Source organism: Colias eurytheme, chromosome 12 (genome assembly GCF_061535395.1).
Source record: "Colias eurytheme isolate Ceu_HAF_F1 chromosome 12, ilColEury1 Martin Lab GWU primary, whole genome shotgun sequence".
NCBI lineage: Eukaryota > Metazoa > Arthropoda > Insecta > Lepidoptera > Pieridae > Colias > Colias eurytheme.
In genome coordinates, this window is record NC_142991.1 from 6,090,715 (window position 1) to 6,105,306 (window position 14,592).

General features: G+C 37.8%; 1 protein-coding gene across 1 annotated transcript in view; it reads right to left on the reverse strand.

The window, feature by feature from the left end:
• The window catches only part of Oseg2 (intraflagellar transport protein Oseg2), a 37,259-nt gene that overhangs the window by 12,943 nt on the left and 9,724 nt on the right, over window positions 1-14,592 (reverse strand). Inside the window, exons 15-30 of the mRNA XM_090108203.1 lie at window positions 14,098-14,203; window positions 13,651-13,872; window positions 11,767-11,939; window positions 11,081-11,197; window positions 10,471-10,641; window positions 9,895-9,963; window positions 9,355-9,600; window positions 8,998-9,139; window positions 7,884-8,091; window positions 7,040-7,256; window positions 5,901-6,024; window positions 5,437-5,548; window positions 4,593-4,760; window positions 4,339-4,418; window positions 4,061-4,248; window positions 3,274-3,522 (exon numbers count right to left, since the gene is read on the reverse strand). Coding sequence (XP_089964329.1) covers window positions 3,274-3,522; window positions 4,061-4,248; window positions 4,339-4,418; window positions 4,593-4,760; window positions 5,437-5,548; window positions 5,901-6,024; window positions 7,040-7,256; window positions 7,884-8,091; window positions 8,998-9,139; window positions 9,355-9,600; window positions 9,895-9,963; window positions 10,471-10,641; window positions 11,081-11,197; window positions 11,767-11,939; window positions 13,651-13,872; window positions 14,098-14,203 — 2,592 coding nt within the window. The remainder of the gene's footprint in view (window positions 1-3,273; window positions 3,523-4,060; window positions 4,249-4,338; window positions 4,419-4,592; window positions 4,761-5,436; window positions 5,549-5,900; window positions 6,025-7,039; window positions 7,257-7,883; window positions 8,092-8,997; window positions 9,140-9,354; window positions 9,601-9,894; window positions 9,964-10,470; window positions 10,642-11,080; window positions 11,198-11,766; window positions 11,940-13,650; window positions 13,873-14,097; window positions 14,204-14,592) is intronic.

Consider the following 14,592-nt stretch of genomic DNA (forward strand, 5'->3'; position numbering starts at 1 on the left):
AATAAATTATACTGCAGTTTATCCATTTCGTTTTTATATATTTTATAGCGTTTACGATATTTTTCTTTTTCACCTAACAATTTAATAAGCCTATTTGTGAACCAGGGAGGATACTTAGAGTTGCGCCTTTGCTTAAGTGGAACGTATTGCTTTATTAAATTTCGCAAGATAGAATAAAATTCGGAAACCATAGTATTTACATCCATGTCGTTGGGTAGCCTTGATGTCCAATCAATCACAGATAGATCATGCTTAATATTATCATATTTACCATTGAAAAAATTGAATATGTCATTCCGTTCTGTGACGTTGTGTTTTAGGTAAAGAGGTGTTTCCAAACTAACATTTATGATTAGAGGGGGATGATATTTATCAACTATGGATAGGGGCTCCAATGCTTCCGCGACTATGACATTATTTAAATTTGATAATACCAGATCTAATATTCTATTATTACAATTAACAATGGCATTATATTGCTTATTGTTACAGAGAGCCATGAAGTCAATAAGTGAAACTGCAATCGGGTTATTACAATTATGTGGACACAAAAAATTGTCGTAATGTTCTTTTCTAATCCAACTTAAATTACTACCCATATTAAAGTCACCAACAATCAGGTGGTTTACCGACTGATTAGCAGCAATGGAAGATTTATTTAAAAAGTTTTCTAGAACCGCACTATTGATGGGGGGAGGAATATAGACCGCACATAAACTAATTCTCTGCAATCCATTTGTAGTAGGAAATTCTATTGCTACCCATAAATCCTCAGCAGTACTTTCAAAATTAGTCATTCTAAAGGATTTCACTGATTTATGCACGGCAATGAGTACTCCACCACCCTCTTTATCCCTAAATAATGAGTAAGACTGTCTATCTCTTCTGTAAATTTCATAACGATTATCAAGTATTTCTCCATCAAATATATTATGGTTAAGCCATGTTTCAGTCAATACTATTATTAAGTAGTTATTTGCCAGTACGTTCTTGTGAATCTCAAGTAGCTTAGTTCTCATTCCCCTGATGTTTTGGTAATAAATACTTGGTTCAATTTGTTTTTTAATGTTTCGAACTCGATTCATAATAAAAAATAAAAAAAAATACAAAAGATATAAGTAGTTACTTACTAAAGCAAAATAAAAATTAGGTTGTATCTCAATTTGAAAAAAAAATATATAATTAATCACCGAATTATTTGAGTAGCTGTTGAAGGTGATCAATACTTAGGATATTCCTTGCAGGACTCGCCTCCTCCTTACGAATAAAAATTTTCCCGTTTCGCACCCAAACAAATTTATAACCGTTCCTTTTAGCCTGTTTACGTGTTGTTCGTTGTTCGTTGTTCGTTGTTCGTTGTTCGTTGTTCGTTGTTCGTTGTTCGTTGTTCGTTGTTCGTTGTTCGTTGTTCGTTTTTCGTTGTTCGCTGTTCGCTGTTCGGTGTTCGGTGTTCGTTGTTCGTTGTTCGTTGTTCGTTGTTCGTTGTTCGTTGTTCGTTGTTCGTTGTTCGTTGTTCGTTGTTCGTGTTCGTGTTCGTGTTCGTGTTCGTGTTCGTGTTTGTGTTTGTGTATGTTCACATTCACATTCACGTTCACGTTCACGTTCACGTTCACGTTCACTTTCACGTTCACGTTCACGTTAACATTCACATTCACATTCACATTCACATTCACATTCACATTCACATTGTTCGTTGTTCGTTGTTCGTTGTTCGTTGTTCGTTGTTCGTTGTTCGTTGTTCGTTGTTCGTTGTTCGTTGTTCGTTGTTCGTTGTTCGTTGTTCGTTGTTCGTTGTTCGTTGTTCGTTGTTCGTTGTTCGTTGTTCGTTGTTCGTTGTTCGTTGTTCGTTGTTCGTTGTTCGTTGTTCGTGTTGTTCGTTGTTCGTTGTTCGTTGTTCGTTGTTCGTTGTTCGTTGTTCGTTGTTCGTTGTTCGTTGTTCGTTGTTCGTTGTTCGTTGTTCGTTGTTCGTTGTTCGTTGTTCGTTGTTCGTTGTTCGTTGTTCGTTGTTCGTTGTTCGTTGTTCGTTGTTCGTTGTTCGTTGTTCGTTGTTCGTGTTGTTCGTTGTTCGTTGTTCGTTGTTCGTTGTTCGTTGTTCGTTGTTCGTTGTTCGTTGTTCGTTGTTCGTTGTTCGTTGTTCGTTGTTCGTTGTTCGTTGTTCGTTGTTCGTTGTTCGTTGTTCGTTGTTCGTTGTTCGTTGTTCGTTGTTCGTTGTTCGTTGTTCGTTGTTCGTTGTTCGTTGTTCGTTGTTCGTTGTTCGTTGTTCGTTGTTCGTTGTTCGTTGTTCGTTGTTCGTTGTTCGTTGTTCGTTGTTCGTTGTTCGTTGTTCGTTGTTCGTTGTTCGTTGTTCGTTGTTCGTTGTTCGTTGTTCGTTGTTCGTTGTTCGTTGTTCGTTGTTCGTTGTTCGTTGTTCGTTGTTCGTTGTTCGTTGTTCGTTGTTCGTTGTTCGTTGTTCGTTGTTCGTTGTTCGTTGTTCGTTGTTCGTTGTTCGTTGTTCGTTGTTCGTTGTTCGTTGTTCGTTGTTCGTTGTTCGTTGTTCGTTGTTCGTTGTTCGTTGTTCGTTGTTCGTTGTTCGTTGTTCGTGTTCGTGTTCGTGTTCGTGTTCGTGTTCGTGTTCGTGTTTGTGTTTGTGTATGTTCACATTCACATTCACATTCACGTTCACGTTCACGTTCACGTTCACGTTCACGTTCACGTTCACGTTCACGTTAACATTCACATTCACATTCACATTCACATTCACATTCACATTCACATTCACATTCACATTGTTCGTTATTCGTTGTTCGTTGTTCGTTGTTCGCTGTTCGTTGTTCGTTTTCATGTTCGTGTTTGTGTTTGTGTATGTTCACATTCTTTTGATTTCGATGATCCTCAATCTTTATTCACTCAAATAACATAAGCCCGATGCATAATTATTATTTAAAAAAACATTAGCATTAGTAGTCAAAACTCAAAATATCAATGATATACACCATCATCATCGAAAATCTGTCCCGAACTTTACCACCACCACCGCTTTCACCGCGTGGAAGTATTCCCAGCGTATGCTTTTTTTTTAAATAGTATAGAATAGAATAGAATAGAAATACATTTATTCCCAAAAAGATGATACAGTACATTAAAATACGTATAGATAAACGTATTTAATTTCTTTTTAATCCGGTCTGCTAACCGAACAAAACATGCAAAATATTTACTTTTTATTACTTATGTCTACTCTTGTTCTATAACATTAAGTCTACACTGATAATAATTATAATATAAAATAAATACCTCAATAGCCCTTTCCTCCGCTCCCACAGCGACCATGATCTCCGCGGCTACTTTCAACACAGAGAACGCTTTGGGCGCCAACGACACTCGCACCAACAATTCATTGCACACGGCTTTAGCTAAATTAACATCACTGCTGTTTATGGTTTCCGCTGCGTTATCCAGTATGAGATACTGTCGTAGAGTATCAATAACTTGGGACAATGCTTCTGGTATATCTTCACTTTCGATGTTGACGCCTTCTAAACGCTATAAGGAAAAATAATAACAGATTCGTATTTCTTTTTTCTTGGGTTCTACAGCAATCTGAAAATCTGTTAACATATTTTTTTTCTCAGGTACAGAATTATGCTGTAAAAAACTACACGATTATGCTATGTAATACGTTAACCGGTTATATATTTTCTTGTCAAGTCTACGTTTTAATAGGTGTTTAAAAACGTGCAAAAGGATGCAGTTATAACATACTATTAAATAATTCCAGCTCGCAACCCAAAACTAACTGAACATCTCTAACACCTGACACCACGCATCAAAACACACGTATATATAATCAGTTTACACACTAGACGGAAAAGCTTTACGCACTACACTCAACGCGAGACAGCGCTGCCACTGGCCCGCCCACCACAGTGTACACACTACGCGAGCGCACTCACCGCGTGCGCGTTGAACAAGTGCGCGGCGTAGCGCAGCGCGTAGTGGGGCGCGCGAGACGCCGCGTGCGCGAGACAGCGCTGCCACTGGCCCGCCCACCACAGTGTACACACTACGCGAGCGCACTCACCGCGTGCGCGTTGAACAAGTGCGCGGCGTAGCGCAGCGCGTAGTGGGGCGCGCGAGACGCCGCGTGCGCGAGACAGCGCTGCCACTGGCCCGCCGCGCAGAGTTTCTCCAGTGCTGACCGCTCTATATCAAGTTCTGGCTCTTTAACATCGGTCGCTGATTCTTCCTCTTCGTATGACTTCGATGTACCTGAGTGATGTGAATTTATTTTATATAATATAAGTTATTTATTACTGAAATAAGAGATATTAATCGATCATATGGTAATAAAAAGCTTACCTGGCTCCGCATCTTCCACTCCGTCGAGTAGCGCAGCACGCAACTGTTCCCCGACTTCACTTTGTCCGATTGCATCAAATCTAAAATCGTTTGTGTATTAAATTAAATTAAATAAATATTGTTATAAATTGGTTTTCCAAATCCAAAAAATTCCATTAAGAATATTGAAACGATGAAAAAACTGGCCGCTGCTGCTGCACAAGCTCCTACTAACAGACGTACCACCACCATTCACCCCTAGACCCAGTACATACCGCTCGGCGAGCGAGTCAGCAGCAGCGCGCCGCTCGTCGCCCGCGAGGCGGTCGCGCGCCAGTCTCGCGGCACGCAGAGCAGCCCGCTCCGACAGACGCGTCGCGCCGCTAGTCGCCGCTGCCGCGCTAGCGCCGACTAATAAACGCACCGCGTCCCACCATTCACCGCTAGACGATTATATTGTTGAATTATAATATAATGATATAAAATATTAAACTATTAATACAATATATTTATAATACATTGTTGAATTCATTATATTTGTTTAAAATGCTGTTGTTTGTTAAAACTTTACAATGGTGCATTTTCTTATTACCCCTTTTGAACCTTAAAATTGACAACAAAGAAACAGTGTTCCTTATTAGTCGCTCATCACCATAGCTCTAAATTTTTTTCGGATATCCACGGTAAAAGGTAACTAACGTAAGAAAACTGTCTAAAAGAAGGAAGAATGTTACCTATATTTTAATAAATATTTAAAAAGAACATTATACAAAAAAATAGGTTTCCTTGCTGAATAAGAACACGAATATATCCAAGTTCATACTGGCCGGTTGGCTTGGTTGGTAGTGGCCCTGCCTTCAAAGCCAGAGGTCGTGGGTTCGATCCCCACCCGGGGCAAATATTTGTGTGATGAACATAGATGTTTGCTCTGTGTCTGGGTGTTTATTATCTATATACGTATTTATTTAAAATTATATATGTATGTTTATCAGCCATCTGGTTTCCATAACACAAGCGAAAGCTTAGTAAGGGATCAGATCGTGCCGTGTGTAAAAATTGTCCTGAAATATTTATTTATTTATTTATACAATAAAGAGTACCAAAGCCCAACAAACGCACCGGTCGGCGTGGTCGGCGGCGCGCTGCAGCAGCGGCGGCACGGCGGGCGGCACCTGCTCCGCGCTGTCGGGCAGGTACTCGCGGGACACGCGAGATGCCTCCTCCCACAGCTCTGGTGTAATGTGTCACAAGACGTATAGTTATACATAGGGCATTTTTAATTTCGTAAGGTTTGGTTGGTTTTTATTTGGCATGTAGATTTCTACTTCGAAAAAAAAAAAATTTTTTTTTCATTAATAAATGTCAAACAAAATTGTTACACAATTACATTTCTTGTACAAATTTACATTAATAGTTTTGTAATTTATATGGACAAAAAATAAATAAGAACGCATCACTGAAAAGGCTTAAAAAATATAAAAAGTATAAATCAGGCTATGCAATTAATAAAGAAAGGAATAAACTTTTAAAATATCCCAACTCCTTGTTCAACAAACCCAACATAAAGAAAAAGCTCTAAATACCCAATTGCTTGTAATGCTGCACAACTTCCCGCGGCCGGTTGGCGCGTATCATTAGCGTCTCGAACTGCTGCAAGTCGCCACGCTCTGCGGCCGCACGAGCTCCTTCCAATAATACTTCCTCAACCTATTTGAATTTTAATTCTATGTTTTTACTTGTCGATTAACTTCAGAGACAATATTAAGAAATCCTTTATTTAGTTAACAATCCATACTAATATTATAAATGCGAAAGTAACTCTGTCTGTCTGTCTGTTACTCAATCACGCCTAAACTACTGAACCAATTTGCATGAAATTTGGTATGGAGATATTTTGATACCCGAGAAAGGACATAGGCTACCTTTTATTGCGAAATAATATGTACCACGAGCGAAGCCGGGGCGGACCACTAGTCTGTTAATAATTTATGACAACACAACTCATTTAGATTTCACAAAACCTTATTAATTGTATTGAAAATAAATAATCGTGCATTATATTGACAAATGTCCACAAAATAAAAACAAGTAACATTATATTTTTTTTTAATTAGTGAATTTAGCAACATTAATTCATGTTATATATGTTTTTTATAGCAGTTGGATGAAAAGCATCACTCACTATTCAATGACACTATTCATGAATAATATCGAACATACCTATACCGACTAACAAAAACTAAATCAAAGTAACATAAGATTACATTAACATAAATAGCTCTTCCAATATGATGAAAATTTCCGAGCTAATTTAATCATGCATACATTGAGTGAAATAGTAAATTGTCCGTCCAATTGTCATCCATCAGTAACAATAGTGACGCATTGGTTTTAGTCACCTAGCGTATAATTTGCGTAACGCCCCAATAGTAAATTGTCCTTTTAGCTTTCAATTACTCTCATTTGCACAAATATTGTTATAATTAAAGTATTATTTACAAATTTAATTCAACACAATTTTGATTAAATAACAATAATGCACCTATTAAATTTTACATGCAATGTTAATGTTACTTTATACAAATGAAAAAATAATTACTTGTTGTTTTTTAAAGTGATGTGGAATGTTTAAGGAACGTTCAAATTCAAACAGTTGAGTTGCACAGCCTAAATTTTATTAAATTTATTCTTTTAAATTTTAATATATTTTTTCTTCACTCACCATATGAGTAGCGTGCTGTTCAGCGAGCACCAACGCCCTCTGATGGTGTCCCCTACTGAGCCACATCTTGACCGCGTCCTCCGGTGCGGCCGCTCGGAGGAACGCAACTTCTGCTTCCTCGGGCTGCTCCTCCGCGAGCGCCGCCGCTTCGTGCCGCGCAACTTCGCGCTTTGTTATACCGCCGCCCAGCTCGCTTAGCTCTAGGGCGATATCCCACCTGTATCGTGTCTTTATTTATAGACTCAGGTGAAATTTAAAAATAAGGGCGTGTATGCCGAACACACGTGTCAGAAGTGAAACTTCTTTGCTAAGATTCAAACATACCAAAATCGTCGCCTTAGTCCATGACGTGACGGTAGTGAATTGACGCAACCTTCAAAATTTTACTCTTAACGCGCCTAAAGAAATTTCACTTCAAAAACTTTGTCATACGCGTTATAGAGAATAAAGTTCTTTTTTTTGGCAAATGAATGAAATAGATACAGTTTTATTCTAAAAAAAAACAATACATTATGTACCCCACGTAATAAATTTTCTAAAAGAGCAGAAGCATTCTTCAACAATCACAACAAGGCACCAGTTATGAAATGAAATATGTTTATTATGAACACAAACAAAAAAAAAGACGTGTGGCACTCGGGGACTGCCGCGGTAAAGCTATTGCATGCTGTGCCTTCAAGCCACACCTCCGTGCCCGTCGGAGTGGGGAGCGTGAGGTTTTTTCGTTACGGAATTTCTAGATTCGGTCCCCGCGCTCAAGGCCCGCGATAGAAGCTATGCAATAGCTTAAAAACAAGATGCAATAAAAATGAAATAAATAAATAAGAAGTTAGTCCCAAGTAACCTGTGCGCCTGCAGCGCCCAGCGCGCGCCGAGCGCGGCGAGCCCGCGCGCGGCGAGCAGGCGCGCGGCGGCGGGCGCGGGCAGCGCGGCGGCCCACTGCAGCGCCGTCTGCTGCTGCACCGCCGCGGGGCCGTGCGCGCGCGACACCCGCTCCGCGCTCTCCCACTGCCCCGCCGCCCGGTACATCTGGATCGCGCTCTTCCAGTCGCCTGGTGTTTTGTTTTAACCACAGATAATATAAACATTGAGCAGCATGAACGCGGTGACAACAAGCGGCATTTCTAGGATAACTTTCTGCGGCAGTTAGCCGGAAGTGTTCGTGCGCGACAGTCGTCTAATCACAGCGTGGCGGCCTGAGAATATATAAAATCTATATCTACTATTTGAGTCACGAGTCGGTCTCTAATAGATGAGCTTTTGTTAATGCATATTACTCGACAAAACCTAATCAATCTCAGTTAAAAAGTTATTCAAATGGATATCAATTTAATGGAGTGACATTATGGCTTTTGTCGAAATATATTCAAATATTACATACGAACCGAAAACCTGTAGACCAGGGCCAATCTCTTCCAAAATAAAAACCTAAAAAAAATCACAGTAGGACCAAACCCGTTAGAAAAGAAGGGGAATATGATAAAAATTAAAGGAAAAATAAATTACAGTCAACCTAATTTTCAATCGAAAATTCTGACGTCAAAATATCAGCTTTTTTTTTTAAATTTGGGGGCTTTTTGTTCGTTGAAATATCTACTTTGAAATGTACTCAGAAAATGCATACAAACAGTGTGATAATGAGCTTTTACTAAGTCAGGCAAATTTCTCAAACGACCTGAAATGTTTTTATCAACATCATTTTGTTTATGAACATGCTGACAAATGTTAGCTGTGGTATAGTTACTTTGATCAGATGAAATTTTTTCTTTTGAAATCTTACCGAAAAGCCGATATAATATATAGCCAAAATATTATAACATCAACAATTTAACTTTAAGAATGAGTTCTTAAAGAAACGTATAAAATACGTATAAAATAACGAATAATAAAATTTAAACTTGTTAAATTCCAGTTCACATAAATCATTAACACGTACGCATACGTCATAATTATCTTACCCGCTTGAATATAATAGTTTTCAGCGGCTCGTAGATCGCCCGCGGCTTGTAGCGCTTGTGCTACGTGTCGTCGCGTAGCTTCTACGAGCGAGCTACGATGAGCAGCTACTAAGCGTAGCATCGCTTCATATTGAGAAGCGTCCTATTTTTTGACAAAATATGTTTGTCATAATTCTGAGTTTAAAATTGGACTTAAAAAACGTCATTTTTTTACAAAAAAAATATCATAAAACATCTTGGAGTATATTGTATAATGTACATATATAAGAACATATGTCCTCGATTTTTTTTACATGAAATATATAATTCTAGATTTGTGAATGATACTGAATAGTGAATGCACATCATACATCGTACCTTATACATAGATATAGCTTCATCCGGATCGTCAAGTCCTATATAAATCTGTTCAGCCTTCCTCAACTGCCCCTCCTCTCTAAACTGCTGAGCTAACGGGATGTAAATCTCTCTAGTTTCATCTTCAGACAAATGTACGGTGGCCACACGCAAACCTTCGTTAATTTTGCCCGCGTTATTGTATGCGCGTACGCATCGACCTATCATACCGCATGATAAGAGCAAGCGTTCGGCTGTTTCCCACTCCTAAAAAAATGTTTGGAACTAATTTCTCCATTTCATAAATTTTATTTTTGTTTTCACCCTTCGTTATTTATAGAATATTTCTTAAAAAGTTCTTATTATTTTATGTTAATCACTTTTGTCTAAACAATTATTTTAAGCTGAAGCTCCGTTATTACCAAATGAAAAACGTTGAATTTTTCTCGTATAAAACTGCTTACAATGTTTTTTTTCTTTTTGTTGTTTAATTAAGCATTCCTACAGTTTGCAACTGTTCCATCACAACTACTTAACGATGAATTTTATTAAATAACTCACCTGAGTTGATATAAAATGCTCACCAAGCTGCTCACATTCCTCTTTAATAGAATCCTTGTCGTCAATAACCTGATAACATATTATTTAGGAAATATATACGTCACTTTTTAATATGACACAATATGCAAGACATTATGATAATTTATATCAGTCTACATTCTTGTGGAAAATATTTTACTGTAGCTGCGAATAAAATTTATTTCCATCTGCATTTACGACATAAAACTGACGTATTACTGCGGAAGTTTCTCGTTGCAAGTACTTCGTTTCTTAACCATTCTACATCACATACATAACACTTATTACGGTTTAAGCTAAAAAAATATAGGAACATCGATACAAGGAACGCTTATATTTTTTTTATATTTAATCTTTCGTTGGGTATCCTACACGTAATAAAGAAAGAAAGTTTATTTAGTACCACAAAAAAAATACAGAAAAAAATTACAAATTAAAATAACACAAACAAGTTTAATACTCACTAGAGTGCGGTGTATCTATCGTTAAAAGATAGTATCTAATTCTAAAATCTGTCTAAACCCTGTCCCTTAATCATTCTCCTGGCCACACACCAACCTGAACAATCTGCAGCGCCTTCTTATAGTGGTGTGCTTTGATAGCCGCGGCCAGGGCTTCCCTGGTGCGGCCCGCTTCTATGAGGTGCGGTACCGCGGCTGCCGCCCGCCGGCTGGCGACCAGCCACGCGCCCCACTCGCCCTCTAGACGCGTCACTTCCCCTGGACACGACTGATACCCAAATATTCATAGTGAAACGAAGTTGTATGACTTGTAAAATGTTGTCGTGTAAGTAATTAGTGTGTTGTGTCTAAGGTCTAAGGTCTTAGGTTGTAGAATCGTCTGATATAGATGAAACGTCCGAACATGGTAACTACATGCTACATTAGTAAAGCCAGCCAGGAGGCTGTTGTCAATTCCTAATCATGGAGAAAGCCATATTTTTTAAAGTAGCACTTATTTATTATTATTATTTTCAGTCCTTACTAATTGGAAGAAAAGAACATAAAATCTCAAAAATACGTATAAAATATAAATTTTAAAATGAATACTAGTGTATCTTACGGTTAAATCACATAGCAAAATTGTAAACAAAAGCAAACTTCACATTCCATATATATTTGTAAGTATCACAAGCAATTGTATTGTCGTTAAAATCTCGAGTACTTACTTCTCGGGCGAGCTGTACCGCCCTGGCGTAGTTATTGCCTTTCGCGTAGTACTCGACGGCTGTTTTATTATCACCACGCCTCTCCGATATTTCGCCAGCCATTTCCCACCATTCTTCCTGAATTTACATTTGTTTTAATGGTAACCTCTAGCGTATAGCTTATTGTTTATTTTTGACTTCATGGTATTATTTGGATACACATAAAATAACGTAATAATTTTGAATATTCCAAAGAACAATTAACATGCAACATGTTTTTCCTAACTAACTTCGCCACACATTTGTTATCACCAAAAGTAATTTATCCCGATTCTCATCATAAACTGATGACCAAACACGACGCGCTCTACGAATTCCACACCACTGCATCGTATAATTCTGATTATTGCGACAACATTTAGGGGCCACTGAAAACCAGCGCTGTGCGTGCATTTCTGTCGTACAGTATTTAGCTGAGTTGGTGACCCTTTTTCGAGGACATCCTACCGTGCAAATTTCGTTTTATTTTATTTATTTTTTTTTTTTTTTCTTTATAATTTTACTTTTTTACTGTTTTGTTTGTCATGTTTTTAAGACTTTGTTTGATTATGTCCTTGAAATAAATGTTTTTTCTTTCTTTCTTTCTTTCTTTCTATAATCTACACATTATAAAACTGCCCACTGCCCCTATACAGTCCAGCACACACCTGCACCAGCTGGTCGTGCACGGCGTGCAGCAGCTCGTCGTCCCGCAGCAGCGCGGGGTGCTGCAGCAGCGCGGCCGCAGCACGCCGCGCCCGCCCCGCGCGCACCCACAGCTTCACAGCTTGCACTACATCCCCGCTTGCGGCTAGTACCGCGCCCGCTTCTCCCACCCTGCCTGAATATTGTATACTCATTTAACTTTTTCTGTACACTCCTTTTTTAAGCTATTGCATAGCTTCTATCGCGGGCCTTGAGCGCGGGGACCCAATCGAGAAATTCCGTAACGAAATACCTCACGCTCCCCACTCGGGGAGCACACGGGCTCGGAGGTGTGGCTTGATGGCATGCTATGCAATAGCTTTATACCGCGGCAGTCCCCGAGTGCCACACGTCTTTTTTATATATATTAAACTCAACGTTACTCTTTGTAGTCGTTATGTTTACGACAGAAATTAATAATGTATCCCTTATCTAGGTTTAGCATCAATCTTCGATAATTTTGATCGATCTATAATCTTATAATTTTAATAAAATATTGTTCAGTTGGAATTGTTTTTTGTTTGATTGTTTTTTATATAGATTAAAGAATTGATGATCATAAAAACAGAATAACATTATTTTATTTTGCATCATTGCGAAAAACCCTCCATAATAATGATTCAAAATAAATTACTTGTATAAATTCTTAATATTTTGATGCGATTGCTTCTATCGATTGAAATATAGTATTCCCTATACGTCTAAAATAAATAAAGATACGATATGATTTTCAATGTAAAATTTTCATAAAAAGTAATATTCGAATACATGACTTTAAATAACAGGATCGCTATAAACCGCAGCGCACAAACATCCGAGGCTAAAGACCGAGCTATTATCGATTTCCATATAGGTTCCCTGATTAAAACCGCAAACCAAACGTAGTGTTGCTATAAATTCAAGTGTTTCATTGCGAGTTCAAAAATATATTATGGTTTACACAATCGCATTGTGTATGTGTTTAATTCGACGATGCATATTTTAAATACATGTTATCGTTTAAAAACAATACATAATATATACCATATATTATATGGTGTTTTTATAGTTGTTATAAACGATATGGTGGTTGTATATATTATATGGTGTTTTGATAGCGATTTTGTTAACATTCTATGCTACTGCACTATAAGCAATTGTGCGTCGATCGATCAATGTGTGTATGATCACTTTTGAACAACGACGACGTATTTCTTGAAAATAAATCTTAGAAGGACAAAATAAAACTGGTAGTTCTAATAATGGTGTACACCATTTGTAGTGCTGCAAATTTTGGAGTATGTGGTCTTTAAGATACTAGATAGGGGATAGACAGGTAATGACCATAAAAAAGCAGAATGGATCACATAACATTATATTGCTACAATCTGTAGCCCACACCGCTGTATGTCGCTGTCCACAGTTTAAACAATTCGTTTTATTAATCGATAGTAGCATAATTATGCCTTGCTAGAAAGAGAAATAAGTTTTGCACTAAGGGTCGAACAAACCTAATACGCTCCTTCGCTCCCATGTTTATATATAAGAATGTTGTGTTTGTTTGTGAGTTCATGTTTTTAACTAAATATAGGAGGCTGACAAACAAGAAGAGAACACCATAAGCATGATATAATCTATACTAATATTGTAAAGCTGAAGAGTTTGTTTGTTTGTTTGAACGCGCTAATCTCAGGAACTACTGATCCGATTTGAAAAATTATTTCGGTGTTAGTTAGCTCATTTATCGAGGAAGGCTATAGGCTATAAGTCATCACACTAAGACCAATAGGAGCGGAGCAATTCGGATAAAACCGCGAGGCACAGCTAGTCAAATTATAAAACTATAAACATATATACAAAGAACTCACCAGTGGAAATCAAATAGTCCATATACTGTTGTTTCAGTGCACCCACGGCAGTTCTATCTATCCTTTCAGCCAGGGCGATAGCTTCCGTCCATTTATTGAACTGTTTGTACATACTAATCGCCAATTCGGGTTTGCTTGCTTTTTTAGTGTACCACTCTTCAGCTGTGGTGAGGTCCCCAGAAAAGATAGCTAAACGAGCCTGCACTAGAGGACTGTTTAGACCTAGAATCGAATGTTTGTTCACATTATTTGGTGACTTTTAGATGTTATGGATTTAAAATTTATTTCACATAATAATTATTTTTAAATAACATCGACTCATCATTAGTGACGTTGCAACAAAAATGCTTAGACATCAAATTACATTTTTAAGGAAAATAATTGTTTTACAAATTTCTCATAATATGTTTTATATCATAAACAATTATAAAGAAACAAATTATATACCAGCATTAACATCACCATTTCCTTCAGCAGAAGCCAGCTCAATAACTGAATCCAAATAAAACGTCCTCGCGTCGTCGCCGACACCGCGGTAACATGTCGCTGCCAACTAATAAATATTCAAAAACTATTGTAAATATTATACATATTTATTTAAATTTTAAAAGCTATCCAGTAAAGTGGAAAAATATGCATCATGCTAGCTGCATTTTAAGAAAGTTTCTGAACAAATCTAATAGGTAATACATAACATTATAAATAAATAAATATTTCAGGACAATTTTCACACACGGCACGATCTAATCCCATACTAAGCTTTCGCTTGTGTTATGGAAACCAGATGGCTGATAAACATACATATATAATTTTAAATAAATACTTATATAGATCTAGTTAACACCCAGACACAGAGCAAACATGTATGTTCATCCAACAAATATTTGCCCCGGGTGTGAATCGAACCCACGACCTCTGGCTTTGAAGGCAGGGCCACTACTA